The following is a 13,691-nucleotide window of genomic DNA, read 5'->3' as shown; positions in this document are numbered from 1 at the left end:
TACAGCAACGGCAGCAACAGTGGCAGCACATGTACAAAAACAAGGACATCATATATGAAATCAGTGCCAGAGACTTTAGAATATATAAGTCCATGAAATTTAACCTCAGGTACAATTAGCAAAGAATAAAGTGAAGCAAAACTACCTCGAATTGCTCGTTGCACTTCTGAAGACGAGAGAACAACTTTTCAGCAAAACCCTACAGACAAGAAGTGGGAAGCAAAAACAAAAAAAATCACTTATCATGGAATCAACCAAAATCAAATCCGTGAAAAGCAGTATAAGTGATATCCAACCTGTGCATCTTTTAGATAGGTAAGCGGAGAATAGTAACTGGATTTGTTATTTTCTGATGCTATACGCCGTTGCCTTTTCATGCTGCGAATAACACGCTGCAAGTTAGCTTTCTTCTTTTTCTTGCTAGCGGTAGTACCTTTATGATGTGCCTGAAAGGAAGAAAAAAAAGAATGATGGCGACCAGAGATCATTTGTGAAATCATTTGCTGCTTGCAGTTAGTAGTATCATAGTCCCCTAGAACACAAGCTGCTGCGACCATTTTGTAAAAAACTATAATGTGTATATTTCATGTCATGGAAATCAAATCCCAGAAAAAACATGCAAAACCAACATGATTGTAAGTAGCTGTTGGATTGATCTCTACTGTACACAGTTACATGTTTATCTGCATCACTAGGTCAGTGCACCAACTAAATTTCTTTCATGCTTAGCCATGACATAATAATTGTACAACACTGACCTTTGTCAGCTTCACAATTCACAAGGTCATCATCAAGCCGACAACATATAAAAATTAAAACTACTTATGATGACTTAAGAATGAGGGAGACTTTCAAAAAGATGAATGCAACAAAGGACATAATCGTAAAGAACAAATAAGGGCAGCTTGTAAAGAGATGAACGCAACAAAGGACATAATTGTAAAGGACAACATACAAGACCTTGTAAACAGCCTCCTTGCTTATAACAATTTGTGGCTGTTGACTGGTTTCATCATCACTGCTGGAGGCTTCACTATCATCCTCTTCTTCAACCCGTTCATAACCAAGAAGGAATGCAAGAGCAGCTATCATAATCCTGAAGTTACAAAAACTATTAGAAATTGTTGATCAACAATAAATTTGCAAAAGTGAAACTATATACCTTGAAGATGTGTGAAAACATGCATTGCAAATGGCATTGGCTGTCTGATCATCAAACCACACTCTTCGTCTATGAAGATCACAAAGGATAACAAGAGATCTTTTGGCCCTTAATTCTTCCTCTCCCTAAAAAAGGAACACAAACTTGCAGTTGTTAGTCAAGAAGCAGCATCATGAGATTCATAATTGTTGATATGAAATAGCATTTATCAATACCAGATATTACAAGGATTAGCAAAATTTGGGAAAATGAAAGAAATCGTATATCAGGAACATCACATATTGGACAATAATGGACAAGATATGAACAAGAAATATTTCAGACCTGTAGCATTAGAAAAAGTATATTTTGCAATTTGTGATTCTTGGCTTCATTTTTGCGCTTCTGGTTCATTCACCAAATGGTGTGTACGACATGCGAATAGGTTAGTTTTCTTAATGTCCGGTCCCCAAGAATTTGAAGATCCATGAACAATTCAAGAGTTTCCTCAATATCAATGATCCGAATATAAGAACAGAAGACTGCACATGAGTACTATGAAATTCAATAAGCATACTAAACCTCAACTGACTTGAAACAAATCAAGGGACTTGAGAGTGTGGAAGCCGAAACAAAGTCATGCTGGAAAGTCTTAGCCCTTTTTTTTTAACACACTAAACTTTGAACATCAGAATAATGAGAAATCAGAAAAGTTCCCCAATATTTCTACCTATGAAGGCCTTCTATGGTGGCAGTTTCTCCATCTAGAAATTCTTATTAGATTATCTTAGCATCAAGAAAGTCATATAATCAAGGGCTTATCTGTTATTATATTAAACACAGCCCGTGGCATTGCAAGCTCAAATGGAAAAGGTGAGGATAAACATTAGGTTAACAACCATCTTGAAAAGCATTTCAAACTCATGCATAGCAAATGAAGAGATGATATCCCAAATAGTTGAGATAAGCCTATTATCTACTATAATATATGACGCACAAACATTTGAGGCCTAGTTAAGTGTAGGGTTTAATGTTTCATCTAAAACAATATAACCAAAATCAAAATGTTTCAGTTCAACTACAACTGATCCAAAATTGAGGTCCCTTCAAAGTTTCAGGAAAAATTAACATATGGAGTGAAAATCATTCTTCATAAGGGGCAAAAGTGGATGCAAAACTCCTTATTTTGAACTTCCGTCTTAGTTTTGGATTTTGATGGAGCATACCATTTGTCCCTTTTGCCAGACAATTGAAGCTCCCTATTAGTAAGATTTTTCGAAACCCACACCCCCTAGCATTAGCCCCTACATAGTTCCATAACTCAATGTAAGAATAAGTTGTCCACATTGTCTATTAAAAACAGCCCTTTTTTTTTAACAAAGTTCACATTAAAACAGAAAGGAAGAAAGGGAAAAATTAACTTCTTGTACCTTTCTATTGATGAGAAGGATCAGGGCCTGGGCGAGATCGCATCGGAGCGAGGAGGGGAGGGATCAGGCATCGGAGCGGAGCAACTCGGCGATTTGGCGAGGGAAATTGGCGAGCTTGTCCAGGTAGAAGGAGGTGACGTGGGCGAGGAACATGGCGAGGTCACCGAGGTCCTTGGCGACAGTGGGGTCAGAGGAGGGGTTGAGGGAGGACTGATGGCAGAAGAGGTGAAGGGATGACTCGAAGTGGTGGTAGAGGAGGAGGAGCTCCGCCTCGTAGACCTCCGGATCACACTTCATCTTCGACGGCAGCGTCAGGAGGCTTAGCCTCTCCACCGCCCTCCCAACGGTCGAGAGGGACTCTGGGGACAGCAAATGAGCGCTAATTGTCGACATCTCAGAAACCCTATTAATCTCTGAAAAAAGAGAATGAAAAGAAAAGAAAAAGAAGCGAAAAGAAAAAAAAATGATCAATCTATATGGGAAAAGGTCTCACCTTTTACGTCTTTCCTTTGTCTTCGTTGACCTAAAAAAACTGCCAAATCTTTCTTATTTGTACTATACAATATCTTCAAACACAGATCGAACCAAGATTTTTGGAACCAGTACCGACGATCGTATCGACCAGCCGGCAGTACGGTACGTATGATTCCGTACCATATCGGACCGACGCGAATCGACGAAGGCAAAGGACCCAAATCGGGAGAAGAAAAAGAGAGAAAGAGAGAGAGAGAGAGGAAGAAAGAAAAGGAGAGAGGGGAAGGAGTCGAAAGGGCTGCCGGAAGGCCTCCGGCTAGCCGCCATGGCCGCTGGACGGCGCAGTCCATGCGCGCGGCGCCGCGGGCGTGATACAAGGGCGACGCCCCTATTTCACGACTGTTTTTTTTTAAAAAGCTGAAATAGTTGAAGCCAGCAATTGGTTTGCCGGCTTCACTATCCGATTATCGGCTTCACAGTTGCCTTTTAAAAGAAAATTCTAAAGTGAAGCCAGCAAACCGATTGTTGGCTTCTCTGTTCACCTTCATTTTTAAAAAAGGCGACGGACTGGGACTGTCACCCCTGTTCAGCAGCCGCGGCTCCGCACGTCCGTTTCCACCATCCGGTGCCCACAGCGGCTACCGGGCAAACACCGACGACCCTTCTGCCGGCCTCTGATACGTCACTCCCCCCTGAGATCTCTCTCTCTCGCTCTTGTAAAAGTCCTATTGAGCGATAACAGGGTGCGGAAGCGCCTTCCGACGGCTGTAACGGGCCACCACCGGCCTCCGATGGCTGGGGTTTCCCTCCCTCTCTTCCTCTCTCTCTCTCTTTCTCACTTTCTCTCTTTCCCTCTCCCTCCTCCGGTATACCGATTTCACCGACCGAACCGTGACGGTTCCCCGCCAGTCCGATACAGTACAGGGTATACCAGCTAGTTCAGCACGGTATAGAAAACCTTGGTTCAAACACATGGTATCAAAATGTAAAAAGAAGATAAAGAGCCAAACTATTTTAGCTAAAAAAATAAGTATCCTATTACATCAAATGAATGATGATGGTAGTCGCACACAATTCTAAGAAGACAAAAATGAGAAAATCATAATCATTTTGATAAGTTAAAAGAAGTTAAATAAGCCTAATCATCTCAGAAACCTAAAGAAAAAGTAATTATACAAAATAGAGAAACGTGGCCATGTATCAGTAAGTAAATAAATAAATTAATGCATGATGAGTGTTCAAAGCTTTCAACAGAATGCATTTTAAGCCATGAAAAGCATCAAGGAAAAATTACCTAGAAATTTGTAGAATTGGTTAACTTTTGATACACAAGTGATATATGATGCACTCTCCAATCTAGTGATCTTGTTCCCACAGTAGCAAATCAGACATTTCAAGGTTCAGATATTTGCTTTGTACTTTCATTTAATAAACATCAGAACTCATCCTAAATAGATTTGAAGCTAAAATAGAAGCCGGATTAGAAATGTGAAATTACACCCTTCTGAAAATTAATCGATATATCAAAGATAAACATGGTCAAATAAAAAATAAAAGACATTTGAAATAAAAGCACAGATATCTTTAAAAGGGTAAGAACATTCATAAGAGATGATAATTCACTGATTTCCTTAGAGAAAATGACCTACATAATATATTTATTTGGTCCACCACCGCCAAAGTGCTAAATTTCAGACCACCAAGAGAGGCATGTCAAACATGCAAAATAAATGATCTAAAAAGATACTATTTTATGATGATGAGAAAAAACAGCTTCGAACACAATCAGATGTTTAAAAAAAGGAAATAGGAAAAGAAAGGTAACTAGAAGGACACAAATTACAGATATCAATGCAATCAAACAATGTGGTGGGTCAGTCCGTAACATCAAGATGCTATTCAATAACAGAACACTTCAGGACAGTGAAATTTGTTATTCACTGTTCTGAAGGTCTGTCTTTCAAGGATAATAATGATGAACTAATGTCTGGGTTTGCAATGCTGAAGTAATTAGACATTGTATATCAATTGCCAACCACACTTGGTTATCCACTTACCAAGATGAAACCACAAAACTGCCAGCCAACCCCACTTCAGGAAGATCTCTAGTATTTTACTATGTCAATAGTCATTATTGAATCCACAGATGCATATTGTTCACTCGATGGGTTATCACAATCCGAAAAACGTTGGAGCACATACTACAAATCACATATGCTGTGGCTAATATTAACTATTAACAACATCAACCACATGCTTGATGAGTTTTCTACACATCAAAACACCACCATAGCATAAATCTTCTGGAACATAATTGAAATGAGGCGGGAAGTGCAATTTTAGTTCAACAGATGGAGTAGATGCAAAAAGAAAAATATGGGACCAAACTATTTGTTATCCCAGTCCTTCAACTTCTTGCTTCCTTTAGGTTTTGCAATAGACGCATTCATGCCTGCCATTTTAGCATTGTACTTCGCTCGAAGAGGACCATTAGTGGCCCACCTATAATAACAAAGGAAAAGAACATTAGTAGAAAGTCCAGATACTTGTCAAGTATTTCTGAATGAAAGAAGCAATCAACGCCATTAGCTAGGTTTGCAGATGAATTTCACCCCCAAAATGATAGATAATATTGTTTGACGTATGATGTATTAGTGGGATCCACGAAAATGTAGCACATAGAGAAATGATATTTGTTAGTATAGTGTTGCAGAAAGTTGAGATACTTGTCAAGTATTTCTGAATGAAACAAGCAATCAAGGCCATTAACTAAGCTTTGCAATGAATTTCACCCCCAAAATGATAGATAATATTGTTTGACAAAAAATGTATTAGCGGGATCTACAAAAAATGTAGCACATAGAGAAATGATATTTGCTAGTATTGCTTTAGCGATGATTTGTTGACATGAACATGGTGTGCCTATGATTCCATATGGGAATTTTTTTCTGTGTTGTAATCTTATTTCTGCTTTTCTCCTGATATTTGGGCATGAACATTAAGAACGCTACTACTATATGAAAGAAAGGGGGGAACATAGAACTAAGGGACTGATGGCACAATATAAGTCAATAATCTCAAAGAGCCAAAGTGAACTTACGGAGTGTTCCAATCAGTTGTATCCTCACTAACAAGATGAGTCCATTTGGTCCTTCCACTGCGTCCAAAGTGCTTGACTTGCATGACCTTGGGCAGTATGGTCTTGTCCATCTTATCTTCTCCTGTTGGTGCCGAGAAATCACGTTCGTAGATATTATCTGTACCTGCAGTAGCTGCACGTTCATCAGCATCCGACTGGAAGAAGGCACCCTTATGGTAGTACTTCTGCATAAACTTCCACTTCTGCTTGGGTTGGGGGAGTGGTTTCGGATTCCTCCTCTCCCATTCCCGCCGCTCCTCCTCCGTCATGTTCCTCACCTTCTCAATATCCTCCTTCTCCTTCAATCTTGCCTCTCTGTCCTCCCTGTCCCTCTTAATCCTTGCGATCTCTCTAGCCTTCCATGCCTCATACTCCTCAGCCTCATTTACCTCATCATCCGTGTCAACATCAGCAATGTTTGCCTCTGCCTCCAAATTCTTCTGAATTTCTTCATCCTTCCTTATCTCCTCCACCACAATCTGCTTTGTCTCAACCTTTCTTTCCTGTAATTTCCTCTTCTCCAGCTCTTCAAGACGTCTCTCCTCCTCTTCAAGCCTCTCCCTCTCTGCAATGGTATCCCGCTGCGATTTCGGAATAAAGACAGGTTTCACCATGGCAATACCCATTTGCTCCTCCTCTGAGTCTGTTTCATACTCCGATTCCTCCTCCTCCTCCTCTTCAGCTTCTTCCTCCTCTTCTTCTGGGGGAAGGGCGGCCTCTTCCTGCTCCCTCTGAAGTAGCTTCTCTCTTAGTCTCCTTCTCCTCTCCTCGAATGCCTCGTCATCCTCCTCCTCTAACTCCTCCTGCCGGTCCTTCTCCTCTTCAATGGTGGATACTATCTCTGCTTGCCGGATCCGCCTATGATCAGCCCTCACTTCTTCCTTGTTCTCTACCCTGTTCTCCGCCAGACGACGCAGCCTTCGGTCGTCTTTCTGGGCAACATCAGAATCATCGCGAGTCGGAAAGGCCTTCTCAAGGGCAGCCAACCTCGCGGTCCGGATATCGGCATCCTCGTCAGCTTCATCGGCCCATTCTGGGGGCTTTCCAGGCCAGTACCTCTTTACCTTGGTCTGACCAATCTTGCCTCTGAGCTTATCACGGACGGCAATCGCCGCATCACTGATACCCGCCGTCACAGACATGATTGCAAATTATTTTTCCTGCCGCTAACTGTTGCCTATCAATTGCTCTTCAATTGATCAACTAAAACCTCAACTTGATGAACCCTAATATACCAGAATCTATCAAAAATTTCTCCGACCTAAAACAAAGATAAGGTTACACAACTTGCGCGAATAAGAAGTAGAGATTCTTTTTAGATGATGGAACTCATCGAGAGATGTGGAAATTTTTTTGACGGGCGACGAGGGAAGCCGCCGCCCTCCGCCAAACCCTATTAATCTCCGAAAAAAGAGAATGAAAAAGAAAAGAAAAAGAAGCGAAAAGAAGAAAAAAAAATGATCAATCTATGTGGGAAAACGTCTCACCTTTTCCGCCTTTCCTTTGTCTTCGTTGATCTTTACTATGTTTTCCCCGTTTTTTCCTCTGTTCCTACGTCCTCAGGAGTCTCAGTCGGGTGGGCGGCTTGGAGCGGCCGAGAATAGGGAAGCTTAGACGATGGCTAGGGTTCTGAGTTTGGTATTTATATATACTATTTAAATAGAATAAATATAGCATCAATTTGTCCGAACATTGAGCTGTCGTTCCTGGTTAAACATGTGGTACGACCATCCAAAGAAATTCAAATCTCCATCTCCTCTCATTATATGTATATATATGCAATTTTTTGTAAAAAATAAATATTTTTTATAAAATTTTATTGGGTACACGAGAGAAAAGTTCCAAATCCATTTTAAATCAACGGATTTTAATTTTAAATTTCAAAAATATACAAAAATATATTAACTTTTTATTGATATAAATTATTTTATAATTATATGATTAATATAATATTTTGAAAATGATAAATTTATTATTTTATATACACACATACTATACTTGTTGGTTTTGTTAGAGTGTTCGATACAGGTACTTTTCCATCATTTCTGTGAAATAAGAAGCGGCAGCCTCATCGTTTTCCTTGGTGGAAAAATAGAATAACAATGATGACAAAAGCCAGGATTAGAATTATATAATTGAAAGTTATTTTAGTTTCATGCAACCACATCAAAAATGAACAGCTCCGCATCATTCAGAAGGCACAAACAAATCAAGGACCGGATACTTGGCCCTGTTATCTAGTAACTCCAATCCAAAGCCAGGAAATGTTAAATTTCCTAGAACAATCTATAAATACCAAAATATGCACCGGATTCCTGGCTATCTTAGATATTAAGAGGACCTGTACAGCAGGAAAACAAATGATCAATTCTGCCATTCTCTTTTTGCTGACTGGTTACAAAATTTTTAAGAAGATAATATGACACCCAACTAGCTCAGCCAACCCAACTCAAATTGGGGCCATCTATTAGGCATTTTTGGGGCATGTGATATGCAAAATTAAAGAAATATGAATTTTGGTTAAATAGGATGGCATTTTTGGGGCATATGATATAAAAGGATGTCATTTCAATTGATCCAAATAAGATAGAAGTCATCGTTAAGTCGAGTCATTCAATCAATATTTTGAAGATCCGCAGTTTTTTAGAGTTGGCTAATTATTACATAGCTTCCCCCTAGTCAAGGGGAACTTTGGGCAAGATTATGAGAGTTAGGTGTAATACAGTCCATCGGAGATACATTGATCCTTCAGCACCAACATTGCAATCAAGAGCTCATGGCTCGGACAGATCGATCTTCACTTCTATGTATATAAAGTATTGTCCGCTTCAGCCTCTAACACTATGGCACGGGGCTTAATGATTTTATCTTTCAAAAGATGCTTCATAAAAGAGACAAGATAAGGTCCCATCCTATAGCCATATATGTCAAAGTCCTTCTTGACTTATAATCAATATAGGACTAATGATATTCTCCCTTCTACACCACAATAATTTTGTTCAATTAGTCTCCAAAAAGATAAATGAGAATGAATTGATCTGCTATTCACAACTTACAAGCTCATTTGAATTGCTTAGGGGTTTGACTCATCTACATGATGGAGGATTGATTCTCTAAGATGACATCTTCTTTTCCATTCTTTAAGAAAGTTGATGCAGTAGATGATGCTTACAACCTTTTTAGATATGTAAGATTGATGCTTACAACCTTTTTAGATATGTAAGATTTCATGAGATTTCATCGACACTTGAATCAGAGGAGATTAATTTTGTAAATCATTTTAGCTAGACTTGTGAAAGAAGATGGACAGCAAGCTGAAATTCATAAATGACCACTACCACCAAATGAAAGAGTAGATTGAAGTCATTTACGAGTCCACGGAACTTGTTTCAGTGCATAAGAGAAGATTGTGTGGAAGCATGAGATATAACCTTAGCCCATGTAAGATATGTATTGAACAAAGTTGATCAAGTTTTGGAAGTGGCATGTAGAAAACAATGGTGGTGCCATGGGCGAGGACAAGGAAGAAAACATTATAATTATAATTGCCTGGAGGGCGAGGATGATGATGAGAGTAAAGCCTCAAGGATGAGAATGATGTGGACTTGAGCAACGAGAGCTAGGTGATGAGGGCAATGGCAAGCATCCGTGGAGAAAAATGGATATAAGCCGCAAGCTACAAGGAGAAGGCAAGGTGCGGGAGGAGGCATATGCAAGGTAGGAAAGAGTGATGTTAAGCGGAAGGGTTTTTTCACTATAATAAAAGGTCAAAAATTAAAAAATCCAATCGTTAAACAACTTTCTCCAATCTTTAAAGGACTCTAGTCTATATCAGCAACTCTTTGGTTGCAAAATTTGTTTTCCAACTTCAATGTCCCATTTGAGACATGCATCACTCATTATTCACAACTCCAATCTTCTACTCATTATTATCTATTATTTTCTTTTTGCACAATATGACCTCAGCAAAAAAATTTATCGAAAGGTATCATTTAAGTTCTTTGACTCTATATAAATATCTAAGATCTATCTAATACATAGTTGATATGAGGCTAAATATATTCTTGCACAAATCTTTACATACGCCAATATTTAAGTCCTAGCTTTTTATCGGACTAAGATTCTAAATCCATTTAAATCCAATCATAAGTACTGTTGATGCTGAAATCTATCCGTCGGTCGGAGTCTACTGGAGTGGTGTGGCCTCTTCGAAACGAACCTACAATAAAAGTCCTGGCCAGAGCTGACTCCGATAGGGATCTTTCGATGCTCAAGTCAATTTGTAGGCCACAGATGGAAAAGAGCGAGTGTAGGAAAGAATGTCATAACTTGGGGTTCTCCTTTGGGTCCTCTTTTGTAAGTGAGGATGGCGGGCCGTTTTTAAGATATTCGCTGGCTGCTTCTGATGTATCGTGATGAGATTGTCGGCTGTGATCCTTACGATTAAGTGGTTGCACCTGCCTTATCTATTTCAGAGCCAGCTAGAATGTTTTTGAATTTGAGATGGATGCATAGGTAGGATTTGGCTAACTTTGGCAACTTCGGCCCAAAGTATCTCAGAGTGATCCCATGAATGAAGATGCTAGAGCTGGGAGGCAGTTTGGGTTGGTCATGCTATTGCGGGGCTTAATACCAGTTGACGAAGTGTGGATCAAGGACTGAAGTAAAGGTCAGTTGAGGTCGAAGATTAAATTGAGCTGCACATTGAATGGCTTCTTCCTTGCGGCTCTCTGCTGGTTTTGAGGTGATTTGTTTTTCTTCTGGGATCAGGTATGTCTGTCATCTATGGTGTTTCCGCACCAATCTGTCATACTTCACCATAGACTAACTATGTTTTCGCACCAATCTGTCATACTCCTCCATAGGATCTCTGATTAGTCTATGGCGATATATGTTATGAAGGCTAGAGATCGAAGTTCCTTAGAGTCTGATGCTCTACTTGAGTACCCAATGGACTTCAGCATCTGTCTTTCAGTGGCACCTGTCTACCGACTCATGTCTTCAGCTTGAAGTACAGATCAACCTCCAACACATGCCCCTTACTCCTGATTTCAGTATGGGCGAAGGAAGTATATGAGTTCTAAATAATAGAAGATACGGTGTCGCTATAACCGAAGTAACATTTGGAACCTTTGGATGAGTTGAGGAGTCGCATCCATAGATAATCATGAGTGCAAAAGATGGAGTGGCAAGCAATAATCAAGGCGATGTTGTGCTTCATTTTTGACACTGATCATTTATGGGACAATTGACTGTTTCTGCTGACCAATCAGAGTATGCTAGATTTTACTCATCGGACGGCTGGACGGGATTCCATATCCGAGCAGTTTTATTTTTTTATCCATAAATGGGGGTTGGCCTCCCTTATCTTCTCTTTCACACTTTCGGATTCCCTCTAGCCAATTTTTTTTCTTTGAAAGTTCCTCTGATTGTCCTCTTCAGTCTTCCCAGGCCACCGACGACTCTTCTACAGCCTATCGTCCCTACTTGCATAATCACAGATTGGTCCTCTTTTCTTCCTTTGGTTTCCTATCTTTTCAATTTTATAGAACTTTTTCGATGATCGATTCCAGGAGTATTAATGAGAGCTGATCTTCTAAATCATCTTCTTCGGAAGGAACTCCCATCGGTTTGGATGCAGGATGTGACATGGCATCATCCTTTGCACCAGATACCATTGGATCTAGGCTGGGCTCGGAAGACCTAGTTCGTATCCGTGCCTGATACAGAATCTCAATTTCTTTTGAACTTGAGTCTCCTGGGTATGGTGGTAGGACTAGTAATCTCCCTCCCAGTATGATTGATCTATATGAAGAAGCCCTCAAGGTAGAGGTTATGTTACCTTTGCATTCATTTGTTATTGAACTTTTTTGCTTCTTCAATATTTTTCTCTGTTTGGTCATTCCTAATTCCTTTCATTTTATCATTGGCTTCGTCAATTTTTGTTTTTTGATCAGATTTCAACCCACTATTCCACTTTTTCGATATTTTTATATCCTTAAGAGATGTACCGATGATTGGTAGTATGTCTCCCCTCCAAGAAGGCCAAGGTCCTATGGAAAAGGAGCTCCATCCTCGATCTACAACTGGAAAGACCGCTTCTTTTTCATTTCGAGACCCTTTATTAAGAAATGGAGGCCCCCTTACTGGGGTCAGCCGAGGGACTCTTCTCTTCAGGTTTCGAAGCTTCGGGATGAGGACCAAAAATGCTTCGCAACTTTGAAGAAATACTAAATTCCTTCGCTAAAGGAGTTGTTATCGGAGTGAGCTTTTTTTGATGCTGGTCTCAGCCCGTCCAACCCTAAAGGTGATTTACCCATCCTTTTTAGGACGTTAGATGTTTCCTTTCTCCTCCTTTTTCATAAGCATTAATTTGTCTTTCATTGTAGAAATGATATCTGAGGAATTAAAGAAATTGAAGAAGGGTTCCGTAAAGAAGAAGGAGGCACCACTCTCGTCTACCATTGGGATCCAGAAAAAGCCAAAGATTTTGAGTGAGGGGCACAAGAAGAAGGTGTTCGCTCCAACTCCTACTCAGTTGGGAGTTATTTTGGCTCTTTCGATTCAGTCTTGACCCTCGAAACTAACTGCACCTCTTACTTCCCAGGTCAATTCTGTCCTAGTAGGATCGGACTCTGTGGGGGCATCTGTGGAGTGGAGGCAAGGTTCGACGTTGCCATCTTCAGAAAAATTTTTTGATGATTGGAAGACTGCCCACGATGCCTTCTGAAGGATGCTATCTGACTCCGACTTGAAAAAAATTGATGAGGAGAGCCCCGCACGACAGTAAAAGCAGCTAGTTACTTATTTGATCCAGGTGTGTCTCTTCTTTATCTTATTTTTTCTCATCATTTTTTTCTTTTTGAATTGACTTCTTCTCTCTTTGGATGCAGACGGGTCTTTATGCTGCTGCTATTATCAACCAGATAAAGGATCTTGAGGATGAGTTGGCAGAGGCATACAAGAAGCATGAGAGGGCTGAAATTTCTGAGACTCAAGCAAGGACTGGAGTTGCTGAAGCTAGGTCTAAGGCGAAAGCTGTTGAGACTGAAGCCGCTCGCCTACGAGAGGCACTGAAGGAAGCCAAAGCTTCAAAGGTGAAGATGGAGAGCGCCTTGGTTTTCAAGAAGGAAAAATGGTGGGAGGCCTAATCCAAAGCTATCGAGATAGAGAGAAAGGTGGCAGATCAGGCTGCCGAAACAAAGAAAATGGAGGATTGGATTACCGAGGCCGATCGGGTGGTGGTGGCAACCTTCCGAGCTTCTGAAGCTTTTTTTCAGGAGAAGGTCGACTTCGGCCAGAAAACCTTTAATGCTGATCGTGACATCTACTGTCAGAGGATAGTGGCACACTTCTCGAGGTTGGATTTAAGCTTTTTGAAAGATTGAAGAGGACGATCGGAGGAACTTTTGAAGAAAGAAAATTGGCCAAAGAAGGAGGGGAGCTAAGGGGAATCTGGAAGTGTGAAAGAGAAGATAAGAGAGGCCAGCCCCCATTTATGGATGGA

At 40.3% G+C, this 13,691-nt stretch overlaps 2 protein-coding genes across 4 annotated transcripts; both read right to left on the bottom strand.

Annotated features, from left to right (window-relative positions):
- Positions 1-1,079: 1,079 nt before the first annotated feature.
- On the bottom strand, positions 1,080-7,829 carry LOC105061331 (uncharacterized). 3 transcript variants are annotated; one of them, XR_012135870.1, is made up of 5 exons: positions 7,672-7,829; positions 6,146-7,445; positions 5,434-5,547; positions 1,163-1,287; positions 1,080-1,096 (listed from the first exon to the last, which is right to left on the bottom strand). XR_012135870.1 is itself a non-coding variant. In XM_019846056.3 (3 exons), the coding sequence occupies exons 2-3, from the start codon at positions 7,324-7,326 to the stop codon at positions 5,433-5,435; spliced, it is 1,296 nt and encodes a 431-aa protein (XP_019701615.1). In that variant the 5' UTR covers positions 7,327-7,445; positions 7,672-7,829; the 3' UTR covers positions 5,138-5,432. The 3 variants fall into 3 exon arrangements, 2 of the variants coding, with proteins under 2 accessions (XP_019701615.1, XP_019701616.1); XM_019846056.3 differs by lacking the exons at positions 1,080-1,096; positions 1,163-1,287 and having other exon boundaries at positions 5,138-5,547; XM_019846057.3 differs by lacking the exons at positions 1,080-1,096; positions 1,163-1,287 and having other exon boundaries at positions 5,138-5,547; positions 6,146-7,410; positions 7,672-7,822.
- Positions 1,294-4,333, bottom strand: LOC140852889 (uncharacterized). Its single transcript, XM_073246780.1, has one exon. The coding sequence runs from the start codon at positions 2,962-2,964 to the stop codon at positions 2,635-2,637; it is 330 nt and encodes a 109-aa protein (XP_073102881.1). The 5' UTR covers positions 2,965-4,333; the 3' UTR covers positions 1,294-2,634.
- Positions 7,830-13,691: the final 5,862 nt, after the last annotated feature.

This window comes from Elaeis guineensis, chromosome 12 (assembly GCF_000442705.2).
Source record: "Elaeis guineensis isolate ETL-2024a chromosome 12, EG11, whole genome shotgun sequence".
NCBI classification, from domain to species: domain Eukaryota; kingdom Viridiplantae; phylum Streptophyta; class Magnoliopsida; order Arecales; family Arecaceae; genus Elaeis; species Elaeis guineensis.
Note: the sequence above shows the minus strand (reverse complement) of the source record. Positions and strands in the feature narration are given on the sequence as shown.